Source organism: Alexandromys fortis, unplaced genomic scaffold (assembly GCF_014885135.2).
Source record: "Alexandromys fortis isolate MF-2015 unplaced genomic scaffold, M_Fortis_MF-2015_v1.1 scaffold_313, whole genome shotgun sequence".
NCBI lineage: Eukaryota > Metazoa > Chordata > Mammalia > Rodentia > Cricetidae > Alexandromys > Alexandromys fortis.
Window position 1 is genome coordinate 169,005 of NW_026068197.1, and position 23,009 is coordinate 192,013.

Genomic DNA, 23,009 nt, shown 5'->3' on the forward strand with positions numbered 1-23,009 from the left:
ATATATATATAGCTGTGAAGAGACACCATGACCATGACAACTCCTATAAACAAAAACATTTAATTGGGGCTTGCTTACAGTTTCAGAGGTTTAGTCCCTTATCATTGAGACAGGACGTGAGAACATGCAAGCAGACATGGTGCTAGAGAAGAAGGAGAGAGTTCTACATCTTGGTCTTCAGGTAGCAGGACTGTGTCCACACTGGGTATAGCTTGAGCATATGAGACCTCAAAGCTTACCCCCACAGTGGCACACTTCATCCAACAAGGCCAAACCTACTCCAATAAGGCTATTCCTTCTAATAGTGCCACTCCCTATGGGCCAAGCATTCAACACAATCTTGATTCTACGGACCCATTCCTATTCAAATTACCAGCATTCACCAAAGCACAATTTGTGCTGAAATTATGAAATATTGTGTACATGAAAGTGTGAAATAACTACTGGTAAGAAACATTAGGCTTTGTGGGGCTAAAGAATACCTCACTGGAGACTTTTATAACTGGATGTTGTCTAATATGAAAGCTTTTTATAACTCAAACATTGGGACATATTTAATTAATCATAAACAAAGACAGCATTGCATCTAGTTGCTGATCATGAACATTAGTTTGATGAAATCTACTTGAGGAAGGCAAGAGCATAGCAATGTGTAGAAGAAGCTGAGTTTATTTTTTCCATTGTCATTAAAAGCTGAAGAAGCTGAGTGTTTTCTGTGGTATTTTTTTTTTGTCATATCTTTAAGAAAAAAAATTTGTTAGTCAACCAATTTCTCTTCACTGTAATGACATAACTGAGATAATCATCATAATAAAGGGTTTATTTAGGCTCATGCTACTGGAGGTTACAGTCTAAAATCAAATGCCTCCCTTTTCTAGAAAGGGCAGTATGTCATGATGGCCACACAAAATAAAGCAAACCCTTATCCTCTTTCCTGGGAGTCATAATAAGAAGAGAACAAGATTCTATAATCTCTCTAAAGCATGACCCCTCCCCATTTTCCCATGGTCATCCACAAATCTTTATTTTTTAAAGTTTGACCACTTTCCAGTAGCACCATGCAGGCAACTGAACCTGTAAGACAAGGACTTTTATGTTTCCATTGACATTGCTATTATGCTGGTCTTGTCTATGCAGCTCTTTACTCTTTTCAACAGACTTCTGGTGTTCTGACTACAGTAACATTTTTTTTTCTTCTTTTCTTCTGTGTTCCCTGTGCCATAGATATAGTATCTGTGATGTAGATGTATCTTTTGGGGGTGATCTTATCACAATTCCATTTTGTGTTTTTTTTTTATATTTTCCCATTTATTTAAAATTATAATTTACTAAATTGCTGGATTCCCATTTTTTAGATATTTGTCAAAAATAATTTTTGAAATAATTTCTACATTTCTATTTGTATATTTTCATGTTGATAAAAGTGAACTAGGTTATTTAAAGACATTTGTTTCTGGCAGAGCTGGGTATGGTGTAAAGCTCTGCTAATGTTCCTGATTTCTCTAACAAACATATCACTACTCTTCCTAATTACCTCTATTAATGTCAAATCACAAGCTCCTCTAATATGCATGCCAAGATGAAACCTTTGTAAAATTTATCTTTTTAGAGTTTAAAAATGAATGTAAAAATTAAATTCTCTCATTTTCTCCTTATATTATTAACTTCAAACTTTTTTCTGCATTCCTTCTTTATTACTATCACTTTTGAAATTGCATTAAAAATGCAACAGTTTGAGATGCTGGTATATTTCCAAATTTTCTCTCAATTATCGTCTTGGGATAATTATGATCATGATTCAGATTTAAGTTGCCCCCTAATTCCATATTACAGTATGACAACAATTTTATGAAGTTTTATAGTTTCACCAAGCAAAAATTGTCATAAATCAAGGCAAGTCTCAAATACATTGGTAGGTACATTAGATTGGCAGAAACAGTGATATGGTGGAAGCTTTTCTAAAGGACTAGGATCTGTCTTAGTTTTTTATTGGGTGGAGCATGTGGTCTGCTATGTTAACATATTCCAAAAGTTTTCTGTTAGTCACAGGATGTTAGGTCTTATGCATATATCGGCAAGGAATCTCGAGGACTTAGCCTAAAATAATTGACCCCTGAACTTTCAATATTCCAATCTGTCCACAGAATTGACATTCTAATTAGTCTCTGCAGATGTATCTTCCTTTTTGGAATTTTCATTCATACCATACACTTTCATTTCTACATTAGCCAGTACTTGTAATTGATTTTTTAAAAGCCCCCCTTTTTTTCTTCTAAAGAAAGAAAAGAATATGAGAAAATTGGACTGCCAGATAGCAATTGTTCTCTGAAAATGACTGTCCAATTTCAGTCAATTCATAAGATGTTAGCTCTTGACTCACACTACTTGCACTGCCAGTGTGGGTGCAGTCATTTTCATTTGCTAGCATGAGTTTGTGCTGAGTCACAGGAGATCTACATCTCAATTTCTGCGTAAGTACAGAGCGGGCCATGTTTACTGAAAATGACTCAGTTACTAAATAAGAGTCTTTACCTCTTACCAAGCCCAATATTACTGTGCTATGAATAGTCTTTTGTACTACTCTATCTTTTCTCTAGGACAAAGCAATGAAATTCTTTATTCTCCTCCTGATTCTAGTTTTTGTTTTTTTTTACTTCACTTATATTGTAACTGCTTATTGTCTTTATTATAGCTCTGTGATTTTGGAATGTTATTTCAGATCAGTTCAGATAGCCATAACAATTATCCTGTTTATTAGTGAAGTTACATTTTCTAAATTTGTTGCATTTCTTTCTTGTGGATAAAGTAATTCTCCAACTGCTCTTACCTAGTCTGCTTGAATTTGTTGCTTTTTGTCTTATTATCCCTTGTTCATTTATCCAGCCCATCCCCCGATATAGAGAACCATATTTTTTTTTTCCTTCTTTGTACCTTCACTATGTGGTAACTTTTTTCTTTCTGATAGAATGCATCTTCCTCATACTACACAAAACACTCTTAAAACATTTCATGTGCCGTTGTCTCCCACGGGCCTCCTTCAAAGTCCCTTGTTATGCTTAGTAATTTATGTACTTGTCACATTTCTTGCACTGCATTATTTTGTATTTTAAGTCAAAGCTGTCAGTTTATCCACATGAATCATCATTTCTAAAATAGGATGTTCTTTTGAGCTTTGAATCTCTTTTATATGTAGCCTTTGAAGCTATGAGGTCAGCATTCTAATTATGTCTAACTCACCTTTTAATATGTCAGGTACTTTCCAATAAGAAGACTCTTCTGCCTTTATAGCTATACTTTCTTTCCATTGCTGATTAGAAGCACTTTTGAAAGTTTTAATGTAATTCAGTTACTATCATACTTTACTTACCCTGTTTTGTCTATACATTCTATAATGTATGACTTTCTCCTATAAATCTAGGCAATTGACATCTGTGATCCAAACCCAGTGATGATGCTAATGCTCTGTGTCTACATGTATGAAAGGTTACCTACATATCTCCCGAAGAAAGTGATGGCATTCTCTTGCACTCTGTATGACGTTGTAGTGGGACAGGTAAGAGGATCTTTGGAACCAACCCTACTAATCCACCTACAGTTCCAAATATGTAAAGGCCTTTAAATGACTATTAGAAATTAAAACAGAAGTTCTATTTGTGTAGAAGTTGGAGAATCATAGAATGTTGAAAACAGCAAAGAAAGACAGTGTTCTTTGGTAAAACACAGATTGCAGTTATTTTCTGTGATTATTCACGTAAAACTGAAGTTTTCTTTCAAACAGATGATAAAGTTGAAAAGAATATTATTGTCAGCAAATTGGTCAAAAAACCTTTGTGTCATATCTATTGTGAAATACTGACACTGTTTGTCACTATTAAAATGTCAGGGCTAGCTGTGGAAGTTCCAGAACTGTAAATCAGAAACAGTTCATAATGAATCTGCCGTGGCCTTCAATGTCTTCTTCAAAAAACAGAATGTTACTCAATTCTCTGAAACTTAAAATGATATGATACACTAATATGTGAAATATGCATACATGTACATACAAATATATATATATGTATATATATATGGCACATACAAAGTAAGTGCATTCATATATTATAAAACTCAACAACAAAATTTTCTTGTTAAGTTATAAATGATATCTGTATGTTGTTAAACAATATGGGTACTTAAATCCTTATGTTATACTAAAGTCAGAAATCATTAGCATTAGTACACTTATTCTGATAGTTTCCAAAATTTTTTTTAAACTAAGGTTAATTTTCTCATTCTCCAAATCTTTATCACATTATTTATGATTTACTGGAGCTATACATGCCATTGTTTTCACAATTCAAATACATGGACTTCCGATTCAAAGTTCAATTTTATCTCTCTAACTTGGCCAAAAATACCCTTTATTAAATCCTCCTCTTTTCATAGTTTTCTAGAATGTTATTAAAAAACATATTCATGATACTTGTTTAAAATTATAAGGCAGAGTTACACAGGAGTTGTTTAAAATGATAACCTCAACTTTTTAGAGGATTGTCATTGTAGGTAATTGAGACTAACTCTGAATATAGAAAGAAAAACAAGAGTTTCTAAGCAAGGTGATCAAAGATGATCAATAAATGAAGAATTACTAAGTGGAAACAGCAGGACTAAATGAAGATTCTGGCTACTAGGGTTCTTGCAGGGAAGAGGATCAAACATTTGCTGAGGAAAATTAAAGGAAAAGGAGTGGGGTCTTTTTATAAAGGATGATCAGATTCTGAATAAAGTGAGTTATCAAGAATCTTCCTAAAATTTTGTTCTTGAGAACACGCTCAAAAACATGAGGCTGAGGGCTGGAGAGATGGCTCAGAGGTTAAGAGCACTGACTGCTCTTCCAGAGGTCCTGAGTTCAAGTCCCAGCAACCACATGGTTGCTCACAACCATCTATGAGACCTGGTGCCCTCTTCTGGCCTGTAGGTGTATATGCAGGCAGAATGCCGTATGCATAATAAATAAATTAAAAATAAAAACTTTAAAAAAATGAGGCTGAGATAAAACTGAACTCAAAAGGGCTGAATTGGAATTCAATCTGGGAGAAAATCCCTATCCTTCTTGTTTATGTTTGCATAGAACTTACATATTGATACTTGTTTAAGGTATCCAAAGATTAACGATGTTACTTCTAGAAAAAATTTCCAAAGTGGTAAAATAGACACCAGAGGAGAATTGTGTAGGCTAGCAATGAAATAAATAGCAAGGCCAACAGATCAGCATGTGAACAATAACACTGATTTCCAGGAGTCCTGTTCTGCTTATTTATTTTCTAATATATATTCATTACTTTGACAAATTACACGTGTGTATAATATATTCTGATTAATCTTTTCCCCATTCCCTCTTTTATCTCTCCCCAGCCCTCAACCTTTTCTCATCCCTATCAGTTCTACCAAGCTTGATGAGTTTTGCTTTAGTTTTGTAACCAATTTAGTTTAACCATGGTTATCTTTGCTATCATTGGATTGGAACTATTCCCTGGAGCCTGGTAGAGTCATGAGTGGGTACACTACTAAAGACAATGACTCCCGTTTTCATGAATTTATTAGTAGCAAATAATTCATTAGTGAGGGGTAGGGCCTCTTGAGCCTCTTCATTCATGTGGCAAACTCAGTGCCTGCATCTGCAGCTGCTGCCAGTTATGATCACAGAGACAAATCTTGCCATGAATATGGCATTTTACAGTTCTCCATGTCTCCAAGTTCTTACATTCTTTCCTGTCCGCTCTTCTTCAAGGTTTCCTGAGACTTAGGATATTTTGCGTAGGGTTGTATGTTCATCCATCACTTATTCTCAGCACTATGTGCGTAATGCATCCCTGAATTCAGTCTTTCCTGGCACAAGTCGGTAAGAATGTTGATGCCTTTTTATCTCCTGCAACCTCCACAGCAACTCAAGCTATTATAGCCTGCCAATAGGCAGAAAACAGGTTCCCCTGCTACCAATGCAATGTTAGTGAGCTCTCACTAGCTCAGGTCAGCTGTTTCTGTGTGCATCACCATCATGAACTTGACCCCTTTGCTTATATTATCACTCCTCCCTCTCCTCTTGCACTGGTCTCTGGTGACAGTGTTTCACTGTAGATCTTTGTATCAGTTTTCATCAGTTGCTGGGTCCTCTCCACTGTTGCTTAGATCCTTAGCTGGGGTCATCCTTGTGGGTTTTTGGTAATTTCCACAGTGTCATGTTTCTTGCTAGCCTTTTAATGGCTCCCTTAGCCAAGATATCTCGTTCCTTTCTCTCCCTTTCTGTCTTTCCCCTTCTTGACCATCCATTCCCTCATGTTCTCCTCCTGTTTTCCCCTCCCCCTCCCCTCCCTTCCCACCCTCCTTTCTTCCCCCCAGACTCCCATTTTTTCAGGAGATCTTGTTAGTTCCCCCTTCCTGTGGAATCCATGTATGTCTCTCTTAGGGTTATCCTTGAATGTGGGGGGTAATTGTGAGGCTTGGGCAGTCTGTGGGGCTACTGACAGTGGGACCAAGATTTAACCTTAGTGCTTGAACTGGCATCTTGGAGCTCATTGTATTTGGAGGGAGACTTTGTTCTGCCTAGATATAGGGTGAGGGTCTTGGTCTTGCCTTGAAGTGAAGTGTCAGACTTTGTTGACTACCCCTGGGAGTGGATGGGGAGGTGGGGTGGAGGGAAGGGTGGAGTGGTTGGAGGTGAGGGAATGGAAACAGAGATAGCTATGAAAATAAGAAAATATTGTATTTAAATATCTTAGGAGTGAGGAGGACCTTGGACTTTTCACAGGGCAGGGAACCCTTTACTGCTCTTTGGACTGGATGAGGGGGAGGGGGAGTGAGGGGAAGGAGAGGGAAATGAGAGGAGGTAGAAATTTTTAATAATAAATAAATAAATAAAGTCAAAAAAGAAAAAGTTCAATAGAACAAAAACAGGGGAGAAAATATGGAGAAGATTTATTCTTTTTAGTCAAGTGAGTATAGAAACTATGTTTTGTCTTAACTGGGGGAGCATTATGGGGTTTGCAAGAAGCCTGGCTCTAGAGAAATTCCCAGGAATCCACAAGGATGGCCCCAGCTAAGACCCTAGGAGTCTTAGTGGACAGGGTGCCCAAACTGGCATTGCTGTGCATTTAGATTGATGATTATCTTAAATAACACTATAGAACCTTCATCCAGCAACAGATGGAAATGGAGGCAGAGTCCCATATCGGAGCACTGGACTGAGCTCCCAAAGTCCAGTCGAAGAGTAGAAGGAATAAGACTAGGAGCAAAGAGGTCAAGACCATGAGGGGATCATCCACTGAAGCAGTTTAGCTTAGCTAGTGGGATTTTACCAATTCCAGGTGGACTGAGAAGGAACAAGCATAGGACCAAACTAGTCCCTCTGAATATGATTGACAGTTGTATGACTGGGGCAGACTGAGGGGACAATGATAATGACACTGGGATTTGTCTCTACTGTATGTGCTGGCTTTTTGGGATCCTAGTCTCTTTGGATGCATATCTTCCTAAGACTGGATGTAGTAGGGAGGGCCTTGGACCTTCCACAAAGCAAAGTGCCTTACCCTCTCTTTGGATTAGAGGGGGATGGGGTGGGAGGGTGTGTGGAAGGAATGGGAGGAGGGAAGGGAGTGGGAATTTGGATTAAAACAACAACAACAACAACAACGATGTTCTGCCCTAAAAGATATTCAAGTTGATGACAAAAGACAAACAAAAGGAAACTGTCCTCTTCAATCTCAGGCCAACCAAAGAATACTTAATTAAGTCTATTTTATTATATGTTGTCTAAATTTGTAGTCAGCTGAAAGTGGTCCAGTGTAGACCAAATGGAAGCGGCTTCAGTGTTTGGAATATGAGATTGCTAACTGCATTTTCTACATCAAAGTCACCTGGCAGATGAGCCCTCTCTTTTGATTTGTTAGTTTTAAGCCAGAAATGGATAGCTAATTGTATTGCCTGCCATCAGTTTTCTCTTTAGCTTTGCAGCTAACTTAAAGCTCTCATCATTGGTTCATCTTTAACCTGAAAGTTGCAAGCCCCAAGGTGTTCTTCTATTCTCTTTTCACTACACTGTGACATAGAGTTTGAGGGTTACCAGCTGGAAGGTTAGCATTGAAAGCTTCATTCTGTTTCTTTCGTTGTTTTCTGAGATTCTGTTCTTTCTTCCATGTCTCCAACTCCTTATCCCATCTTTCTGTCTTATTTTCCTGAAATTCTATCATATTTCCATACACTTTATTTTAACCTTTTTTCCATAAATAAAAGCTCCTAATAATAAAGTCACTGCCTTCCTCCTCCTCCTCCTTCTCTTCTTCTATTTTAATATTCTCCATGTTTCTAGTTCAGGTAATACCTAGTTAAACTCCTTTCAAACCTGGGCACAACCATTTCTATCCTGGATATATCCTCAAAATTAAACTCCTTGGGGAACATTTTTCACTGATCTGAAAGACTCTCCTTTTGTAGAAACTAAACTATGCCAATTTTGCTAAAAATCTCCTGAAATTTTTCCAAATAAAAATTAAATCCAACTTGCTAGTTTGAAGACTTAGAATTGTCATATAAAATATTTGAGGTTCTTCTTCAATTTGATAAATCTTAATGATAGATAGAAGTGCTGTCATTAAACACCCAGACTGTAGTTTTGTAGTTTACGTAGTGGTTTGAACCTATCATTTCATCACTTGGGAGGCTGAACTGGAATCGAATCATTTCCTGGCCAGCCTGGGCTATGTAGCAAGGTCCTGTCCAATACACATGTAAATTCTAATACTTTTTTATACCTTCCAGTTAATATAGTATGCATTATGACGAGTATGTTTATATGCACTAACTTTAATTTTAAGAAATGATGTAGGTTTTAATCTTCTTTGTACCATCTTTGCCATCTACATAGATATTAGTGAAGAACCCAAGCTTGAAAAATTTAGTGTATACAGCTACAATTGTTGGAAGAGATGCTGCTGACTTTTCTCTCACCCAGACAGGGAATGTTATAACAATTGCCCCCAAGTAAGTATTTTAAAAGTATTCTAACTTATTTAACTTGTAAAATAAAAACATTTATTATTTACAGTTATTATTAAAATATGGCTTCAACTATTCTAAATTGATAGTTATGTAATGAAAAACTTTCACTCAAATAACATGTTTACATTTCTGAGATTCCTCTTTAATTTTGTCAAAACAGTCCTAACACTACATTGCAGCTAATTTTATGCAAGTATTTAATTTTGATTTCCTTTATGTGTATATGGGCCATTGTGTTATAATTATGATTTTTTTACACAGCAAAACTATGTTTTATGAAGGGAATGCAACTAGTGCATACTTACATATAATTTTATAATATACATATTACATTATGCGTAATTTCTGATTATCACAGCAACATAGGTTCATGACAGAAATTTAGAAACTATGGAAGAATAAAAAACAAAATAAGTAAAAGTTTTAAAATTCTGCTACCAAAAAGCACTGATGTTACCATATTTTTTATCCTCTTAATAGTTATTGTGCTTATATAGATGGTAGATAAATATCTAGGTGGATATATATGAATGTTCATATGATCCTACTTGTGACGTATAAAGGATTATATTATTCATTTTTTTCAAATCTATTCAGTAATGTTGTATACTCATCTGTGCATTATAGAATGAATAATTCAGGAGATTAAAAATTATATACTTTGATCTAATTACTATATCTCATAAGCCTAAAACAGTTCCTGATGCACTAGAAATTTTCTGTCTGTCTATCTATCTATCTATCTAGATATATAAATTAAAATGAGTGAGTTATTGAATTAATGGACTCTAAGCAGTATATAGAAAATCTTAATTCAATATGGTATTCTTGCACCAAATTCTAGCTTCTACATCCCAGAAATGACTATGATATGAACAGCTTTTTATTTTCAATGTAATTCCAGCCCCTGAGTCTTGTATAATAGTCCATCTGAACAAAATTTAGATTAGTGAAAATACATCAACATAAAAGACCTCGTGTTGTACGTAGCCTGTGATTTTCCCTACAAGATATAGTTTGTGTATTTCTGTTGATTTTTACATACACTTACTCACCTTGGTTTTGCTTCTACCTCATCTCAATCATTAATCAGTGGTTTCACAGACTATGCCAATTAGGCAAGTTTTGACAACAAAAGGAAAGTATTCCTATATTCATTATTAACATTTTTACCTTAAAAGAGTTTATAATAAGTAATAATTTATAGTGCAGAATAACTGAATGTTATATATAATGATAGTTATGCTAAAAGCCAGAGTTAAAATCAGTAGTAAAATATTCCTGGTATTTATCATTTGTATTCAGTTGTGTAAACCCAGCTTATTCTTAATTCGAAGTATGTTACTTACCTGAAAAGAGAAAGGAAAAAGTGCTGCATTTTGTCCTTGCACAAGAGAAAACCAAAAGACAACAAAGTTGACTGCATGTTAGAGGGAAAGAGGCAACTTCATAGTACTATGGTACCATTTTGTACCCTATAACTATTCTAAAGAACTTAAGTTAGCAAGTCTCTGAGCTCATCACAAACCATGAGGCTGGGATAGCTTTAAAGAAATATTCTTGGGCTTCATAATACTCCACTTCTTTTGTTTCAAAAGGATCTATGTGCTTCCTTTTAAGCTGTTAAAATTTGGCACAGTGACGTACTTTTTCTGGAAATGGGTAAATAGAATCTTTTCTACAGCTATTAGATGACATATTATAATACATCTTAAAATGAAAACACGTGAATATATTTTCTTTATTTTATCTTCTAATTGATTTTTGTCAAATAATTAAGATACTGCTGCTCTTTATATAGTCTTTTATTTCAATAAAATGTATGTTTCCTCTTTTATTTTTTATTAAATAGAAGCCAAATTGTCCTCTATGTGAAATTTTTATGTCGCTTCCTCCATCCTACTGAAGCTACACTATTATTAATTTCAAAACCTAAGGGTGGAGTAGGAGGCAGTACTATGGCTTTTGCTCTGAAAGGAGAAGTACTAAATTTTAAAGCAATTGTAAGTCAACTATATTTCTTTTATCTACTTTTGCTCCTGTTCCTCAGACCCTGTAATGTCACACCATGATAGTCTTAGTCCTTTAGTCTTTGCCATCAAACCTTGAAATTGAGGTTTGGGGATGAGGTTGCTGAAAGTTTGAATGTGATTCAAAAAATATTTGTCTGCTGCGGACATTGATTAATTTTTAATATACATTTTAATTTTATTTATTTATTTTGTGTGTGTGTGTGCTGTACATGTGCTTATACATGTAAGTGCTTGCACATCTATGTTAGCACATGTGTGCCATTTTGCATGTGTGCCATAGCACGATGGAGGGCAGACAACAGCTTGCAGAAAGTGTATTCTGAAGATTGAATACAGCTTTAAAGACTTGGCAGCAAGCACCTTTGCGTTCTCAATCATCTTTCTAACTGGGCATTCATCAGTTTATCTGGAGTGTTCTCTATAGCCAATTCATTTTAAAGTTCCTGTTAATACTATATTTATTATAGGATTATAATGTTCTTGACTAAATTCTACGTTTTCTTATCTCACAAGATGGGAAAGAAATATATTGGAAACTTTTTATAAACATCTTGTTTAAATATTATTTGCTACCATGGAGAAATGGAAAAGTCAAGGACATTTATTGTTTCCAGGTTTCCATGTTTATTTTAAAATACAAAGCAAAACTTTTGGCTGTGCAAAACCAGAGAATAAAGTACAAAGAATGACTCTAGACGTATTAAGTGGTAGCCAGATATTAGAAAAGAGCACCAAGATGCTCATATAGACAGACTGACTTACTGGGCAGTGATGTGCCAAGCAAAGTGTGGCTATTTCTCACAATGATACATTGTTTTCTTCCAGTATCCTCTTTAATAATGAACTCTTCATATCTCTCAACTCTCTCACATATATTCCCTGGAGCAATGCATTATTTTGTTGCATGAATTTGAGTGGGATTGCTGATTTGATCCCTCCAGTAACCTTAGGAAGGGAAAGTCAACTTGAAAACTGAATGCCTGAATACTGTGCAACTCTGATTACACTCCACTCTTCCCACTCAAGTCAAAAGGAAGTAGATTACTTTATAATGGAGAAAATATTCAAAACAAGCACAGCTACCCTACAACTGTAAAATTTAAAGAAATTTTTATTCTAAATTAATTTGTAAGTTTTATTTTATTATCTGTGCTATTATTACAAGCATGTCATTATAACCAGGAAAATATGAACATAAATAAGCCAGCATTCATATACTAGTTAGGTCATAGATATAAATATCTAACATATATGTATATATATGTATATATTTGCATATATAAAACATGTTTTATCATTTCTAAAATCATTATCTATTTATGAAATCAGTTTGGAGATCAATTTAAGAGGCATTCAAAGCAAATATTTTAATTGCTAGCACATTATTGTGGATAAGTAGAAGATAAGTATTTCTTATCCTATTTGAATTTGAATAGCAAAATATCTGAGAGGAAAATAATTTCATTAATTATTGTAATAATCAAGTAGACAGTAGGTTTTTGAGGTGGCATTTAGTAATCAAAAATATTCTGGGTTTTGGCATTATTTTATATTGTGATTTTTTTTTTTTTTACTTTAGGAAATTCTAAAATGCAAATCTCCATGTTATCAATGGAAAGAAGTCAGTGTAAATGTGAAAAATCCCTTTCCAGCGGGTGGAGATTTTCGGTAAGTCATTGTTTTCCTGTAAATTTATTGCAGTTCATGATCTATATTCAAGAAAAATAATTGTCCTTTCCTTTTTAACGTGATTCTTGTGAGGAAAAGATTGCATGTGCTTATATTCTTTATATTCCTATGAACTAGGACTGCAATGCCCGCAACAAGTCTAAGTCAGCTGAATCCTGGCCAGAAATGAAGTAGAATTAGACACAAAGTCTCATCTCTATCGAAGATAGTATTTGTGATTGATATCTTTTTAAAGAATGAAAATTGTTTAATTTATTTCATTTTGAAGTTAATTTTATTTTCTATATAAATATTTCACATATTTTTGTTTGAGGTCTTCCCCTTTTCCCTAATATTTCTTTGGAGTCATAGAAGGATAAGTGCAGTCTGAATTTAGGTTACAGATGATGAGAAAAATGAAACTTTTGTTGTTATCTGAACTTTTTATGTGACAATTGGAAATAATTCTTTTTGTATTTATTTCAGTGTCATTCTTGTGGAATCCACAACACTTATGTATTTGCCATCACAAGTAACTGAATCTTCAAAAGCTGCTGTGATGCCTGAGTAAGCGGCTTTGATTTTTTTTATTTATTACTTTATATATAATACCAATCAAAATTTCCACTTCCTCCCCTTCTACCACTTTCCCTCACACTCCCTCACACACCTTTCCCCCTCCTCCTCCAGTCCTGAGAGAGGGCAAGGTACCCTGCCCTATGTTGGAGGAAGGGCAGCTTTGATTTTATACTCATACTGTGGCAGTAGGAGAGTTCCTAGGCAGGTGGCCTACACGTTCTTGTAGCTGACATGGCCTGTGTTTGCATAGGGGATCTCCCATTATTTTTTAAAGATAACGCACAAATATTCTTGCTGTGGTGCTGCATGCCTTTAATCCCAGTATTCCTGAGACAGAGATAGGTGGATCTTAGTGAGTTCAAGGCTAGCTTGGTCTACAAAGTGAGTTCCAGGACAACCAGGGATGTTATACAGAGAAGCCCTGTCTCAAAAAACAAAACAAACAAACAAACAACAAAAAAATGATTATATAGTTCTAGATTTTTATATTTTTTTAGATTTTGCTTGAATTATAGATTCTGTCATCATAAATTTTGCTTAAATGGCTTTAAAATCATTTTCATATTAACAGTGGAAACTTATACTGTGATATTTTAGAGTCAGATTTCTGTTCAGTGTTGTAGTATCCGAGCATAAGTAACACAAAATCATTTAAAAAATGGCCACTGGTACACCCCCACCCCTTTTTAAAGAAACCTATACATATGGAGAATAAAATGAACCCCCAACTTGATTCTCTTATATACCATCTCAAGCTGCATAAAATCCAGATTTGGACTTTATTGGCTACTTGGCTTAAATAGAACCTTGGATATCTGCTGTAACATCATCTAATAAAGATCTTGGTAACTCTTGTTCAAAATACTTTGAAGTAGGGTATAAGCTTTAGAGCTACCTTTCAAGCTCAGAAGATAATCAACTCAATGACTTTTTAACAATTTTATAGGAGAAGACCTGTTTACCAGAACCGAAAATTAAAATATGTCATTCATCTATATTTCAAAAATAATTTCCATTTCCTCATTCACCAATGAATTAACAAGAAGTATTGTTTGATCAAATATTTGCCTACAATTTATCCTATTTTGATACTATTTTCTCCAAGTTTAGAAAGCTTTCAAAATGCTCCTGATGAAACATCTCTAGCAGGCATCTGTTAATAACTAGAAAAAAAAGTTAAAAGGCTGTGTACCAGTAGTAACAAAAAGACAGGTGAGCCGGGCGATGGTGGCGCACGCCTTTAATCCCAGCACTCGGGAGGCACAGGTAGGCGGATCTCTGTGTGTTTGAGGCCAGCCTGGTCTACAAGAGCTAGTTCCAGGACAGGAACCAAAGCTACAGAGAAACCCTGTCTCTAAAAACCAAAAAAAAAAAAAAAAAAGACAGGTGAGATACTATTTCATTTCACTTTGGGCTACCAAGACACTAATTTTATAAAAGAATGGTGTTTGTCAATGAATTTCTAGACTTGTGATCATTAAGTATAATAGAATTTTTACAAACCATACAATTTTCACTAAATCATTTTCAGATTTCTTCAATAATCAAAATAATACTTAGTTTCATAAAATTGTGAGACAGGTTACTAAGTCCACCATGTTTACTGTCATAATCATGGGCTGTATATTGATCTTAGTTTATCTAAGTTTAGGAAAAGCTGCTAAGGATGAGGCAGCTTGCAAATTTCTCCAAAGGCCTTTTTATTATTTCTTTCTGACAAAATACACAAAGGAAAGAGATATGAAGCTCAGATCCATACACTTTTCTACATACTATGATAAAAATTATTGAAAGACTAGAGATTGCAAATATTAAACAAAATGAACCTTTAGATTGTCTGTAGGCTTTAATCAGTAATTCTGCTTTGATATCCATTATCAAAGAGATGACAGTGGAGCCATATATGAAGAAATAAGATACAATCTTTGTAACGCTTTTTACTCTGTTTATGAACTGTATTTTACATGGGAATGTATCTAGCTATTATACCCAGGACAGCTGTAAATTAAAGTATCTATCAAATGCTTAAATTACACAAAATATTAAAAGTTCTTTCTTTTTAACAAAAGATAGTATAGTACTTAAATTTCCTACCAAATGTGTACTAGTAGAATTAAAGCACAGAATAATTATAAAAGTGGGAAATAACATCAACAAGAATATGTTTCTAAGAAAGTGTTATTTGTAATATTCAAATGAAACGAAAGTAATGGATGTATTTATGATAACATGGAAATGAGATTTTGCAGAGTCAAATTTATGTGTATATCTGTAAATAATAAATATTTCCTGATAGCTTAGTGATTAAGATAATCATAAATACTAACAGAGAGCTAATATGGGTGAAGCTTATGGTTCTGTATTACATGAAACCTATGAAGAGAGACAGTTGTCTCAGATTATGATTTGCTCTATCATTTCTGTGACTGAAACTGAAATTTGAAAACTGTTATGTATCCCACATTTATAAAAATGTCACAAACATGGAAATAATAATAGAGACTTTTTTCCACGGAAAGGAAATTTGTTTTACAACCTCTTTGGGAGAAAATTTCTGCTTATCCCTGACATGCACCCCATTTTTCTCACTATTTAAAAATTAAAGAAGCTTGTTTCACTAATATTTATAGCTAATGTTAGACATTTGGTCAAATGGGCCCTTAATCCCAACACTAGGGAGACAGAGAGAGGAAGAACTCTATGAATTCCGTGTCATCCTGACTTAAATAGTAAGTTGCAGGCAAGTAAGGCAGTGAGAACCTGTCTAAAAGAAAGGGTAGGGATATGAAAAATTGGATTTCTTTCTTTTCTAATTTTTGAGTTTTTAAAACAAAATAAACACCACATATTATATTATAGATAGCAATAATTACCAAATATTACAGTATTTAATAAAATAAAAAAGTGAAAAATCTTTGGTGTGTAATGTGGATGTTCTTTCCCTCTTCTGACAGTCGTAGTATGGATAGTGACTATGGTGCTGATCGGAGTTCTTCCCATGCTGAAAATGGCTTAAGAACCTGTGAGTACCTTGGTGAAAGGTTTATTGCTTTTTTTAAAAAACTTGGTTCTGATTTGTTTTGTTTTTTGAGACAGGGTTCCTCTGTCTAACAGTCCTGATTCTCCTGGAACTCACTTTGTGGACCAGACTGGCCTCAGATTCACAGAGATCCGCCTGCCTCTACCTCCTGGTGCTGGGATTAAAGGTATGTGCCACCACATCCAATTTGGATCTGATTTTTATGTGAACAAAAAAGGAACTGAGATAATACATCAAGGGAGATTTTGACGATAGAAATACTAGAGATTTTTGGCCAGATGGAGACTGACTTATTGGTTGTCTGTCTTTTCTGTTGAGCACCCTTTTGAGGACTGTGCCCACATCTTTCCTTTTATCCCTACCTTTGCTTCCACTAGTAAATAGGGAGCATGATTAAATAGCTGGTCCTTATGTTGCTTTTGAATTTTATTGAACTCTTTTAGCCTATTAGGTACTAGGTATTATTAAGTTTGGAATTGTAAAAATACAGTTTTTTATCTAGTATTATTAAGTAAACCAAGTCTCAAAAAAGATGGGCAAAGTTACACGAGGGTATCTTAAAAGAACTCCAATTTGACTTTCAGAAGATAATCCTTGTGTTGCTGAAAACCCTAATATTTGAACGTTATATTTAACATGCTCTATCAAAAATTTGAATATGCTATGAAAATTTCTTTTAAAAGATGGGTAGAGTGACAGACAGAAAAACTGTTATAGAAAGTAACACCACAGTTGATCACAATTACAAAGTGTTTGTTCATATAAAATCAGTAAGGTTGGCCTATCATATTACCACATTTTAGTAGAACTTGAGGAATCTATCAACATATTTTAAAACTACTAAAAAAATATGAATACTTTTGTGTATCTAGTAATTTCCATCTTGAAGTGTTCATTTTCCTTTGTTATATGAATTGTTTCACAGGTCATAAAAATTGAAATTCAAGAGTGACTATATATATATTATATCATATACATATATGATGTATATATATTATATGTGTGAATTACATTCATAATATGTATGTGTGTGGGAATTAAATTTAAATAGTACCACAGTCTTCTTTAATGAGAGTGTTAAGGAATTTTTAATTTCAAGCTTGAGATCAGGGCACCAATAGTTTTTATTAAAAAGAAGTATGTATTATCATTTTTTTTCAATACAGGGTTTTTTTTGTGTATGTAGATTTGGCTGTCATAAAACTGGCTATGTAGATTGGGCTGGGCCTCAAACTTACAGAGATTTGCCTGCCTCTGCCTTCTGAGTGCTGGGATTAAAGACATGCACCACCATAACCAGGCATGTATTATCTCATAATATTATGTTATAGTGGTTTCAATATTTTATACATTCTAAAATGTTAGTTATTTACTAAAACACTAGTTTGTTAGAATAATACTTATATCATTCATCAACTTTCTCTGTGTCCTTTTTCCTTAGCAATTAAGTCTAACTTTATCAGAGAATTCTTCTGTTCAATGCCTACATTTTTCTTGGAAGCCAAAGGATCTTCAAGCCTGGAGATCTACTATCTTCCCTTTGACATGCATGTCCGCTATTGTGCCGTCATCCTGAGCAACAAAGAGGTAAGAACAGAACTGTGCTCTGTGCTTATTCCATTAATGGTTGCTTTCATAATGAAGTAATCACTAAAGTCAATTTAAAGCAAATGGGACTCCAGAATATTCATGTTGCTAATCCTCAATTTCCAAGGCAAAATTCTTCTTCTGAAGAATACCAAAAAATTCCCACGACTTAGACACAAATTTAAGGTCTCAGCATATGCGAGTTTCATGGCAGCAGAACCTCCAGAACTAGCTTTATCTCAGTTTCTGTGAGTCAAAGATCTTGCCTGTTATGCTAAATCCTCTACTTAAGGTCTATAAAATCTTCAGTGAAGGAATTGACCAAGACTGGCATCTTCTCCCAGTGTTATCTGACGAAGGATCTGCTTCCAACCTCACAAGCTGCTGATGAAATTCTTTTCTTTGTGTCTGTGCTTTGTGTAGCTCAGTTCTTAAAACCAACAAAGGAGAGACCATTTTGGGGAAGGCCAGTGGAGTGAAGAAGGGGAAGAGATGGGAGACTACCTCTGAGAGACTAATTATTAGATAATGATCTGAGGAGGAAATTTAGAATTCTCAGGGTATATAGCTACATAGCCATGTATATCATCTGTATTCAGTATATCTAAGTAATCAATGATATTCGGAGATAATACTTACCTAGTATCTATAGAATGAATTCCATGTGAAAAACAGTATATTTTACTAAGTATAAGATATACTTTAATCTCACATGTAAAATCACCATTGAGAAACTCCCTTGGTTTTTATCTTAATCAGTACCTAGAATTGGAGCACAGTAGCAGAGGGCTTGTGTAGCATTCCCAACCTTGGATTTTATTCTCAGCAATGGAAAGGAAATTTTTCAGGTTCAACAACATTTTTTTCTATATAAAGATGCATGAGCCGGGCAGGTGGTGGTGGCGCACGCCTTTAGTCCCAGCTCTCGGGAGGCAGAGGCAGGTGGATCTCTGGGAGTTCGAGGCCAGCTTGGTCTACAAGAGCTAGTTCCGGGACAGGTACCAAAGCTACAGAGAAACCCTGTCTCGAAAAAAAAAATGCGTGAAAATAACTGTAGTTATTATTTGTTACCATTGATTGTGTTAAATGGTCAAAATACCTTTTAAAATTAATTTATAATTAAAGAAAATTCATTTGGAACAGTAGAATTACAAAATCATTTTTCTTCCTTGAAGTAGACTACAAGAATATCATCTACCTACATAAATGAATCTAAATTCCTTAAAATATAGTCAAGCATAGTTTGGCATCCTCACTTATTAAAATTTAACTTTGATTATATATATTTTATACTTGCCAGAGGAAACATTAAGATAAAACAATAATCTTAGAAATGAGTTTCTACCTGTCAGAAAGAGTGCTACAATTTAAAGAGTTTGATTGAATTATTTATAGTTGCCTTTAATTTGTACAGTCAAGTATATTTATAATTATATTAAAATACACTATATGCTTCACTAGAAATCACGCATGCAAGCAAGCACAAATGGTTTGCTCCTGTTCTTATTGAATGTGGCATAACCCACTTCCTATTAAGCTCCACTGTTAATACTGAACTAATTAGGCCTGTATTTGCTAGTTTTCCAGTCATGAAATAAAATCGTTTTTACCAACAGTTTTCAGGAGTACACATTTATTTCACTTTTGTGTGTTTTACTTCAATTTCCAAATGAGATAGGAAATATTTATATCACTTTGAAGATAAGGATAGTTGTACAAATCATCCATGTTCATAAAAACTTCAGCTTACAGGCAGACTTACAACAGTCCTTAAAGCTGTTGCTATTAGATGGCAGAAGACCACAGAACTTTCAAATATAAAATGGAATTACAAAACTTAGAATGGAAACCATTGCCGAATCAGAACTCAGTCCCTGAGAAATTTCACCCCCTGAATTTTTTTTTCTTCCATGTTTTTATTTTATTTATTTTTATTTATTTATTAAAGATTTCTGATTCTTCCCCGCCACTGCCTCCCATTTCCCTCCCCCTCCCCCAATCAAGTCCCCCTCCCTCTTCAGCCCAAAGAGCAATCAAGTTCCCTGCCCTGTGGGAAGTCCAAGGACCACCCACCTCCATCCAGGTCTAGTAAGGAGAGCATCCAAACTGCCAAGGCTCCCACAAAGCCAGTTCGTGCAGTAGGAACAAAAACCCATTGCCATTGTTCTTGAGTTCTCAGTAGTCCTCATTGTCTGCTATGTTCAGCGAGTCCAGTTTTATCCCAGGCTTTTTCAGATCCAGGCCGGGCCCAGGCGGGGCAGCAGAGCACTGGCGCAGGCCCAGGTGGGGCGGCTGGATCACCCCCTGAATTTGAAAGAACAGGCAGCATACAAACATTACAGATTGCAGCAGCAACCTGACACATTGATCTGTCTGCATTGTGATTCCCAGAACTTGATTTTATTTTACGGAATGGATTCTGCTATGTTCTCATTCTAGAAGCCAAAAAGCATGGATTGAACTGATTTTCATGAGGAAGTTCATAACCTTAGACAGGGATCTTTTCATTTGAGGAGTGTTTGGCTTTTAATTATAGCCACCTAACACCTATCTTTTCTCCAATTTGCTTATGTTCCAGTATGTCATTGCCTTCCTACGGCCACATTTTTTGATTAAAACACACATTTGTTTCCTGTGTTCTCACAGTCTCCTGCACATGCTGTCATTCCGGTTCTTTTCATACAGTCATTTAAAATTATTACAGAAAATACAAAATACATACTGTTCTTACAAACATAAACCAAACTAAAACTTTTTAGCATGTTTATTAAAAGAGATCGCTAGAGAAAGAGATAGATTAGAGCTTCCACTTGGATAGTAGCTTTATCAAGAAGTAGAAGTTTTAAAAGCTTGAAAACAAAGAGATTGAATATCTATGTAGGGCATAATGTAGGAAGTCTAATGGAATTTTATGACATAGATTAATGAAGAATCATCTGCACTCAAATAAGCATCAACTAGACTCTGATCAACTTCTGTCCTTCCTGGTAGAGAGAAAGGGAAGAAACCACTGTAAATAAGTATCTGGCTTTTAGGAACATGGGGCAGAGGAGACTTTGTCCTGTACTTACTTCCTTTTAATTGTCATCTTCTCAAACTAGTCCTGATTTAAATTGGTCATAATACGGAGTGTCATATGCTGATATTCTCTACGTCCAACATAGAGAAGAAGCTACAGTAAATTGTCACTTTCTTTTGCCCCCATTTTCAATAACATGACATGAATTATATTCATAACATGAATATAATGAACTAGGTACCAGTCACCACATAGGTTTATTCATTTTTCACTATCTTATACATACAACTGCCTATTTCTGACAAGGCCAATATTTCCCCTCTGGGATTTTCTATTGTGTCTTTAGGAGCTCGTTTCTTCCACTTGTTTCCATTTATGCTCTAGGCTTCTAAAGACACCAGTTGTACAGAGAAGGAAAATGAAGCTCAGGGACTTAGTAAACTTCCCTGTAGCTTAATAGCTGTTAGCCAAACAAAAGACACATGCTCACCATTGTTGATTTCTCTGCATAATGCTGGTGCTCTTAAATTTTTCCCACTTTTATTTTATGAAAAATAGATAATATTTAACCTTTTGTACTTTTTATCTAATATCATGTCCTAAAGTACTTTAGATGTTCATATGATCATTTTGAAAATGCACACTTTTAAAACAGTCTCAAGGATGTACATGGTCTGTAATAATGTTGTTACAGGATAGGAACAAAGTTTATTTCATGTTTGCATGATTATTTTAAGATGGTTTCCTAAGAATGTGTATAAAGTATTTCTAGGACCTCCTTATTCAACCTATCTGATTTCAATCCAAATTTATAGGATGTTAATGTAAAATTCTATGCTTTACTTTTGTCTATATAAAGTAGTACGCAGGTTGCTCAGAAAAGCAGGAAAGTTCCTAGAAAGTGTATAGATTTTCACTTTTTCATGACTATTCTTTATATTTTTATGAGAGCTTAAATTTTATTATTATTATATGCTTATGTTTAGATTGGAGATTTGATATATATTGTAGAAGGAAAAGGTTTAATACCTTTGCCTTCCAATTTCCATTCAATGAAGCCACCAAGTCCAATTGACTACAGTATTTCTCTAGAAGAAGGTATGTTACACATATTTTACTTCATTATACTGACAGATGGTATTATTACTCACATAGTCATGCAAACATTGTTAAAGCAGTTTTCCGCAATATGCACTCATATTTTAGAAAGCCTCCTTCTAACTCCATTATGTTTGTTTCAATGAAACAACACCATTTGACTAGTTTAAAACGTAATTGATGACTTCTTTATAAATCTATGGTTTCAGTCCTGAGATTTAGTAAATAAAATATTACTCAATAAATCCTATTGATTTCTGTTTGGAAATCAAATCTCTATATTCTCAAAAATTGATTTTATTATAATCTAGATTTCTATCTGTAATTCTAATTCTTGACTTACAGCACTGAAAGAATTTGGTTCTTAATGAAATGAAGTTTTATTTTTTGCCTGAGTTTAAATGGCATCAATTATGTGTTTATTTTTATTCCCCATACCATATCCTTAATTAATGATTTCAATGATTGTAGAAATTTAAAAAAACAACTAAGACTAAGTATGAACTCTGACAGAGTCTTGATTGGAAAGAAAAGGGTTTGAGGGAAATGAGTGGTCATTGATTCTGAAAAATCAAGGAGCCTGCCAACAGGGATAATAATGAGTGTTAGAGTTTCTGAGGTTGGTAGGAAGAGTATGATTTTTGTCAGTCCATAATAGCATGGTTTAAGAAATCTCTTCCTCATAGTTAAGAAGATTTGCCCATGTAAGATATTTTATTTTTGTTTTTTTTTTCTTTGTTTTTTTCTTTGATATCAAATTTGTCCTTGGACACATCCTATAACTGGAGGGTTTTGTTCTCTTGTGATAGAATAAGTGGATAAGGGACAAGTACCTTACACCATTAACAATAGAAGAATATGGCCCAGGTGGCATACATGTTTTATTGTTTTAGGAATATGAGAATCTCTCCTATCTTGTCTTTGTAATTGTTACTATTACTACTTTATTGGG

The 23,009-nt window shown here is 34.6% G+C and overlaps 1 protein-coding gene across 3 annotated transcripts in view; it reads left to right on the top strand.

The window, feature by feature from the left end:
• The window catches only part of Cfap47 (cilia and flagella associated protein 47), a 246,663-nt gene that overhangs the window by 124,184 nt on the left and 99,470 nt on the right, over window positions 1-23,009 (top strand). For all 3 annotated transcript variants that reach the window (XM_050129779.1, XM_050129780.1, XM_050129781.1), the window contains 8 exons: window positions 3,419-3,553; window positions 8,900-9,015; window positions 10,886-11,036; window positions 12,646-12,734; window positions 13,221-13,301; window positions 16,268-16,335; window positions 17,795-17,940; window positions 21,946-22,057. In XM_050129779.1, coding sequence (XP_049985736.1) covers window positions 3,419-3,553; window positions 8,900-9,015; window positions 10,886-11,036; window positions 12,646-12,734; window positions 13,221-13,301; window positions 16,268-16,335; window positions 17,795-17,940; window positions 21,946-22,057 — 898 coding nt within the window. The remainder of the gene's footprint in view (window positions 1-3,418; window positions 3,554-8,899; window positions 9,016-10,885; window positions 11,037-12,645; window positions 12,735-13,220; window positions 13,302-16,267; window positions 16,336-17,794; window positions 17,941-21,945; window positions 22,058-23,009) is intronic.